The sequence below is a fragment of the Pygoscelis adeliae genome, unplaced genomic scaffold, assembly GCF_000699105.1.
Source record: "Pygoscelis adeliae isolate BGI_AS28 unplaced genomic scaffold, ASM69910v1 Scaffold238, whole genome shotgun sequence".
In the NCBI taxonomy this organism is placed as follows: Eukaryota; Metazoa; Chordata; class Aves; order Sphenisciformes; family Spheniscidae; genus Pygoscelis; species Pygoscelis adeliae.
The window spans coordinates 84,268-92,444 of record NW_008825285.1 but is presented as its reverse complement, the minus strand read 5'-3'; the positions used below and the strand labels follow the sequence as shown (position 1 = coordinate 92,444).

Below are 8,177 nucleotides of genomic sequence, written 5' to 3'. Positions count from 1 at the left end.
GCTACTCTCACGTCTGCTCAGCTGGATCATGGCCTTTTGTTGTCTGACCCACTCACTCTACCCCGTCTCTCCCTACTCCTTCACCAGCTCAGCAAACTGTCCCTTCCTCCAGCTACCAGCCCTTCTCTCCCTGCCAGCTTCTGGTTTCACCATGGCAAGGGCCCACCACAGATGTTGGCCAGGGCACATGTGAACATAATGGAGAAATGATGAGATTAACTCAGCTTCTCAGAGATGAGGAAGGTTCAAACACATTCAGTTAGGAAGGAATCTCCAGTTATTTTTAGCTGTTGAATTGCTATGTGAGATGTGCAAACTCAAAGCCTTTATGAAGGCTTAGAAAATTGTTTTCATGGCTTTTCATTTGAAAGGCAGGGTACCTGTCCATGACACAAAGATTTGAGCTTCCGCTCCAGGGCGCTGTGACACCAGAACATTTCAAAGAAAAGCCCTTGACAATTGAAAAATTGAAAATATGAGCAAAGCAATACATTTCCCCAGCCTTTCCTTGGAAACACCTCACGGCTTCAGTCAACATTTTCCAAAAGAATTTCGTTTAAAAAAGAAAGCTTGTAAGGATTTGTCCTGGTTTCGGCAGGGATAGAGTTAATTTCCTTCCTAGTAGCTGGTACAGTGCTGTGTTTTGGATTTAGGATAGGAACAAAATTGATAAGGCACCGATGTTTTAGTTGTTGCTAGGTAATGCTTACACTAGCCAAGGACTTTTCAGCTTCCCATGCTCTACCGACTGAGAAGGCTGGAGGTGCACAAGAAGCTGGGAGGCGACACAGCCAAACTGGCCAAAGGGACATTCCATACCATGGGACGTCATGCTCAGTACATAAACTGGGGGAAGCTGGCCGGGGGGGGCCGCTGCTCGGGGACTGGCTGGGCATCGGTCGGCGGGTGGTGAGCAATTGTACTGTGCATCACTTGCTTTGTGCATTATTATTATTATTATCATCATATTATTGTTATTATCATTTTATTTCAATTATTAAACTGCTTTTATCTCAACCCACGAGTTTTACTCACTTGTGCTTTTCCAATTCTCTCCCCCATCCTACCGGGTGGGGGGGAGTGAGTGAGCAGCTGCGTGGTGCTTAGTTGCCAACTGAGGTTAAACCACGACAGGATTAAAGAACACACTTTGTGTGGACAATTCCAGACCAAAAAATTAAAGTAAGGCATTATTAGTGCTAGCTAATAAAAAAGGAATTCTATAAGGGGATATCTGGGAGAACCTTACAACAGGCATTGCGACCAGCCACGGTAAAATTAAGGGGATATGACAAGAAGAACTTGTAATGAATAAATAAATTTTGCTGTATTTACAGCCTTCGAGGCACACATCCTCAGAAAAAAGCAAGTTCAGCAGCATCAGTGTAAGCTTCCCAGCTGTGGTTCACCTACACCACTGAGTCCCTTCCCCTCATTGCCCCCAGGCATTCTTTCTGGCTGGAACTGCTTTATCTGTCTACTAACACTTCCCAGGATACATGGTTGAATCTCTGAACCAACACTGGACGAGAAAGGCTTTTGTTTATCAATGATCAGTTTTCTCTACGAATGTATGTTCTACGACAAGAATTTCCAAACTTAATTTATTCAAGTGCCACCCTTGGCAGAGATGACCGTGGTGACAGAAGCTTTGGGATACATATGCACATATAGACACAGGAGAAGGCATTTCCATAACTGCTTTGAAGTAGAATACACAGCACTAGTGGCTTTATAACATAGCTTGGGCTGCAGGGACAGGTGGAAAATCAGCAGTTGTTGCCAATGATTCTTTGTCAGTGGCCGACACCAGAATGCTTTGAGAGGATACAAAGACAATTCATCTAGGACTGGCAGAGCTGTTCTCTTGGAAAATTTTCCTCTCTTTTTCCAGACGGACCTGCATTTGCTGAAATTGCAAGCACATCTTGAGATTTTCCATCACAGAAAAGAAGGAACTATATATAACTCACCACACAGCACTATCTTTGTATCCTCAGATTCAGAGCTAGTTAACCACAAAAATGTACTCAAAACCTATGTTCAGTTGTGATTTGTTCTGACATAAGTTTTAAAATGCAGGATAGAAAAGAAATTCAGTTCCCTACCTTTCTTGTAAGTGGCACTTCAATAGGGACGGGGACAACTTCCGCAAGCAGGCAGCCATAAAATGCTACCATGAAAGCAGCAGGATCATTGTTAGGAAATACGAGTGTTACCTGAAAATAAGAGAGGTATGTTAAAAATGCTTTATCCCAGGTTTCAGATAACGATAATTGGAGTTTCCATGCTTCCTTTTGGAGAGAGATGATTACCGAAACATTTCTATGATAATGATTCAAATACCCAATGAAAGATGAATAAAGATCAGAAGGAATTTATTCTGATAGATATTCTTTTTGTGAACATATTAACTTACGATGGAGTTAAATATTTACATGCTGTGTTGTTTCCTACATTGACAACACCTTTCATCTCATTCTCAATTTCCTGATTGCTTTTCAGTACTGGGGCCAGTTCTGTTCAATATCTTTATCAATGACCTGGACGAGGGGATCGAGTGCACCCTTGGTAAGTTTGCAGACGACACCAAGTTGGGCAGCAGTGTTGATCTGCTCGAGGCTAGGAAGGCTCTGCAGAGGGGACTGGATCGATGGGCTGAGGCCAATTGTATGAGATTCAACAAGGCCAAGTGCTGGGTCCTGCACTTGGGCCACAACAACAACCCCATGCAGCGCTACAGGCTTTGGGAAGAGTGGCTGGAAAGCTGCCCAGGGGAAAAGGACCTGGGGGTGTTGGCTGACAGCCACCTGAATATGAACCAGCAGTGTGCCCAGGCGGCCAAGAAGGCCAATGGCATCCTGGCTTCTATCAGAAATAGTGTGGCCAGCAGGAGTAGGGAAGTGATCGTGCCCCTGTACTCGGCACTGGTGAGGCCGCACCTCGAATACTGTGTTCAGTTTTGGGCCCCTCACTACAAGAAAGACATTGAGGTGCTGGAGCGTGTCCAAAGAAGGGCAACGAAGCTGCTGAAGGGTCTAGAGCACAAGTCTTATGAGGAGCAGCTGAGGGAACTGGCATTGTTTAGCCTGGAGAAAAGGAGGCTGAGGGGAGACCTTATTGCTCTCTACAACCACCTGAAAGGTTGCAGTGAGGTGGGTGTTGGTCTCTGCTCCCAGGTAACAAGCGATAGGACAAGAGGAAACAGCCTCATGTTGTGCCAGGGGAGGTTTAGATTGGATATTAGGAAAAATTTCTTCACCGTAAGGGTTGTCAAGCATTGGAACAGGCTGCCCAGGGAAGTGGTTGAGTCACCATCCCTGGAAGTATTTAAAAGACGTGTAGATGTGGTGCTTAGGGACATGGTTTAGTGGTGGACTTGGCAGTGCTAGGTTAACGGCTGGACTCGATGAACTTAAAGGTCTTTTCCAGCCTAAACTATTCTATGATTCTATTCTATGATTCTAAATAACCACGTAAATGGAATTAATAGAATTTTACATTCTAATTTAATCATTTGCTTGAAGTTACTGAAAACAAAGTGGATCTGTGACCAATTCAGATTACCCAGATTTACTATGCCATTACGTCAATCATTAACACATTATGTTTTGTCTCCCTATGTTTTGCCCCATATAACAATTTCATTTTAGGCTTGGACTGTTGTCCAAGTGTAGAAGTTTCTGTGTACTTAGAAAACACAAATAGCTGATATCTAGAGAAGCAAACATCACATCCAGAGCTGGCCATATAGCATGCCAACCTAGGCCTGGATTTGTTAAACTTCATAGCTTTAGGGCTAGGGAACTATTTAGATAAAAGAATGCCAAGAAAAGATAAAATATCATAGCAAATCACCTGCATGCTCACTGGGCGCCCTTCCTCCCCCTATGTGCTGAACTGCGCAGCTTACTTCTGCGGGCACTGCAGACAATGTCTTAGTTCCTGCAGGGGCAAAGGGGAAGGAGAGGCGAGAGTGCATGGTCTCACTGAGGATCCAGCAACTTAGAGAGTCCACGACTCTCCTTGCAAGGGCAGGGAAGACTACTGCTCTCACTTCCTGGCGAATGACCTCAGTGGCTAGATCCTGTCTACACTTTTGTTTTGGTTCAGTCAGATGCACGTTCTCAGCTCATGTCTTAAACAGCTGTAATGCAGGTGGTAACTATCTTGCACGGTCAACTGAAGTGGCATGCAAAAGACATGGCACATGACTTCGAACTTAATTCCTTTGGGCTTGCAGACAGGATCAGAATGTATTATTACAGCATTTTAAAATTTGCTGAAACTACTTAATAACTCTTGAGTTTTGACTGCGTTGACATCCACAGGAGTTCTGTGTTTCAATCTCTTGAAGTAAAATCGTCATGTTTTCCTATACGCTCCAAGGTTCAGTTACTGGAGATTAAAAGTGTTTCCAGTGATTTCGTATGGCTTTGAAGATAGTCGCCTCCCATAGATTAACTTGATTTCTTCAAACTAGACGAAATCTAATCAACTTTGTCCAAGTGGATCCAAAATATCTCTGTTTTTAAGCTGAAGCCTGTAACTTCAGAACTGTTTAGAGAAACTTCAGGGAAAATACATTGCTACTTTATCTGTACGCTTGCACATGAAACAATCCAACTGCTGGAGATGGCTGTGCAGAGCTTACTGTATGTATTCTCCATGCACATATCATAAATAGCCTCAGGGGAAATGGAAAGGAAGGGCTTTTGCTAGGTGCACTGAGGGGTTGGTAGAGTTTGCTGAGCCCAGCAAACATCCGAAAGATGTTGAAAGATCCCAAAAGATACTTTGAGGATTGTTGGGTTTTGTGTTGGTCTTTGTTTACATACACGCAGCGAAGGTTTGGCTGGGAATCTTTGCAAAGGAGCTGACAGACGTGAAAAAATCTCACTGAAGTCCAGTGGGAATGAGGCATTAACTTCCCCTCCAAAAAACATTAATCACTAACAGACCTGTACCAAATAAATAAATAACGTGTGTAAAAGCAAAAAGGGATAAGGCTGAAGGAAAACAAAACAGAGAGTGTATATTACCAGATGAGAATCTGGTTATCTAGAAGATATTTCACAGGGCAAGCTTAATTTCCAGGCAGCTGTTTGGGGTGACACAAGGTTAAATTTCTGAAGTTGCTATAGAAGGCAAATGCAGTTCGTCGCATACTATAATAATACCAGAAACAGGGAATCAAATGCAGGCACATTCGCTTATTTTTTGGCTCAGACAAAGAACCTAAGGAGTGATGTAATATTAGTCATGAAAAATAGAGATTGTATTGATGGAAGATGCTTTTAAAGGGAAAAAGGCCTTTCTGGATTTTATATAATATTAACACAAGGAAACAATTACGCTCTCATTTAGAAAAGACCAGAAATAGATGTCTGTATCTCATTTAGTATTTAAAAACTACCTTTAACTGTGTCACACAAAATACATTACTTAGAATAAAAAGCCATCTTCAAAGAGGTCAGAAAGCTTTTATGTTATTACAACAGGGGGCTAAAAGCCAGAGTAACAGCCTAGAACATCAGAAGTACAGTAACACCTCATCTTCAACATGAAGTTACTTCAAATGATCATGTTTCTGTTACAGAGGGATGCTAGGCAAGATGTTTTTACAACGCAAAGCATATGCTTTCAGCACTCAGCTATAAACATTTGTTCACTGTAATCTAGGTGGACTTATCTTAGAAGAGCTGCAATTTGTTGTTTATGTGTCCTGCACTAGCTAAACTTCCAGCTTTCAGCCTGAATTATCCACAAATCCTTTCTTAATGTTAGGAGATGCCACTGCCTGCTGCAGAAATGAATACGAAGATGGGCAGTTAGCACACAACAGATAGGGAGAGATGCGCACTGCCCATATGTGAACTTTATTCCTTTTGGAGCTTTCTGGGTGGATTGTTTTGATGTGTACACTTGAACAGCTTGTTTCTTCTGCTGTTGCTTAGAGACACACTTGTATGTCAAGTAAAAGAGATTCTTCAGATCCTACTCCTGGCTGAATGCCACTGTAGGAAGCAATTTAGATTAAGGATCTAGAGATCCTTTAATTAAATTCTTTATGATTTATTTCAAAAAGAAACATAGGAAGGACTGTCAGATTTCATTTTTTAATTTTTTTTTCTTCTTTTTTTCTTTTGGGAAGCATTATTGCATGCTCTCATTTTTGAAGCCCTAAGAAATGTGTAACGCAAACAGACATGTTTCTCACGTGTGGCACAAGAGGACCAAGTGAACCAACAGTCTGAGAATTGCTATCAGACCCTGGGGGAGGAAGACTTAATCCCACCCTCACAACTCTAAGTACTAAGGCAGGACTCAAATTTGCATTTCTGACAAATTTGTTCTGGAATCTCCACTCCATGGCTTAAAGCCAACCCGGAATGGGACCTGTGGAAATTTCTATACGCTCTCTGGCAGAGAAAAGGGGTAGCAGGCTCGGCCAGCCTTGACAGAGGAAGCGGTAGGTTTGTATGTACGTCAGTAGCAAAACCATAGGATGTTCTTGTCTTCATTTAACAACTTCAAGTGTTACCTCTGTAACCCTTGCTGTCTGTGGACTTTACCCACTCACCTAGATTCAGCCTCTAGCAGTAGCTGCCTTAGAGTCAGGAACCAGGAATGGAAATATTCTCCATGTTACCAGTCAGTGTAATTTATTTATTTAACTGGCTGCCAAAATGTGCTTACTTTGCTTGCCTTTGTCCTCCACAATGTTTCTCTTGTTTCTACCATCTCAACAACTACAAAGTCATTACTAAGTTTTTTACTGACATGACACATCCAGGCTCCATAAGCAAGCTTTTGCTAAACAGACTGCTGTTTTATGTCCAAAAATCCTGTTCCATGGGAATGTTTATTGTTGATGTTGCCACAACTTCACGTGAGTACCAGCTCAGGTTATTTATTATGCAATTGAAAACATCTGCCTGAATGATCTGACTTTTTCTGAGTAAAAGGTAGATTTCACCCCCCCCAACATTTCATTCATTAATTTCCTCTGAGCACCCCAAATACCTCATTCTGTCTTTGTCAACATGGGATCTGAATTATTAGTAATTAAAAATCATTGAGATACTCACCCTGTCTCCAGGTCGTACCATTGGTTCTTGTTTTGTGCCTAATTTATGTAGTATATTGTAAGCAACCTTCATACTTCTGGTCCAAAGTTTGCCTATTAACACAAAATTTGTGAAATGAATTTTAAAATTCTTCTTATGTTTTACAAGATTATTAAAGGGAAAGAATACCTAAGCAGTGGAAAAAAAATAGTAGGAACATTATTAGTTTTCAAACTAAGTATGACGACACTACCAGGACTAGTGGAAATATTTAAATACTCATCAGAAGCTTTCTTTGAACTTCTTTTTTTCAAGACAGCAGCATTTTTAAGAAGAAAATAAAAAGTAAGAACAGTTTTCTTCATGGCAGAAGTAGTTTTCTTACTCTGTGGCTGGAACATCATCAAGTCCAGACAGATCATTGTAACACCCTTAGCTGTAGCAAGCTGGACAAGCCGCGTTTCAGCCCAGGCTGACCTCCAACAGTATTACTCAGGTTTCATGATGGCACTTCCCCCACCCCAAGCCACCAAGGGAAAAAGGAAAGGAGTCCCAAGAAGCAGAGACGAGGAAAAAAAAACAACAAACAGAAAACACCCCGCAGTCAAAGGGGCACACTGAAGCAGCAGGGACCCTCTGATCCTTAGCACATCCGTATGCTGCATTTCATTTTTCATTTTGGGCCAACTTGGCTTTTTCTTCTCACCCCCTCCCATATCCTCCCTTCCCTCAGTTTCATTTCACTTGCCCCAGGTACCCTGCCTTTTAACCATCTCTCTCCTCCCTTGCTTCATCTCTCCATCTCTGCACTTAGCTAATCCTGATCAAGACCTTACCCCAATATTCTTTAAAGAAAAACATCTCTCATCAAGACCTCGTTGGCCATGTTACATGCCTTTCCTTAATCCTTCAAGTGATCAGCATCTTCCAGCTACACAAGCTCTTTCAGATTGCCTTTGTTTAGAGACCTTGTTACTTCCATTTGAACAATACCAAGCGTAACAGCCCTTGTTCTTGGCTGGCCCCTAGGTACTGTCTTTAAGCGGTATTCAGTCTGACTAACAAATCTTTAATTCATGCCCACCAATAACTTAAACGATAATAGGT

General features: G+C 42.0%; 1 protein-coding gene across 2 annotated transcripts in view; it reads right to left on the bottom strand.

The window, feature by feature from the left end:
• The window catches only part of DIP2C (DIP2 disco-interacting protein 2 homolog C (Drosophila)), a 155,134-nt gene that overhangs the window by 95,646 nt on the left and 51,311 nt on the right, over positions 1–8,177 (bottom strand). For both annotated transcript variants that reach the window (XM_009329878.1, XM_009329880.1), the window contains exons 8-9: positions 7,092–7,183; positions 2,109–2,219 (exon numbers count right to left, since the gene is read on the bottom strand). In XM_009329878.1, coding sequence (XP_009328153.1) covers positions 2,109–2,219; positions 7,092–7,183 — 203 coding nt within the window. The remainder of the gene's footprint in view (positions 1–2,108; positions 2,220–7,091; positions 7,184–8,177) is intronic.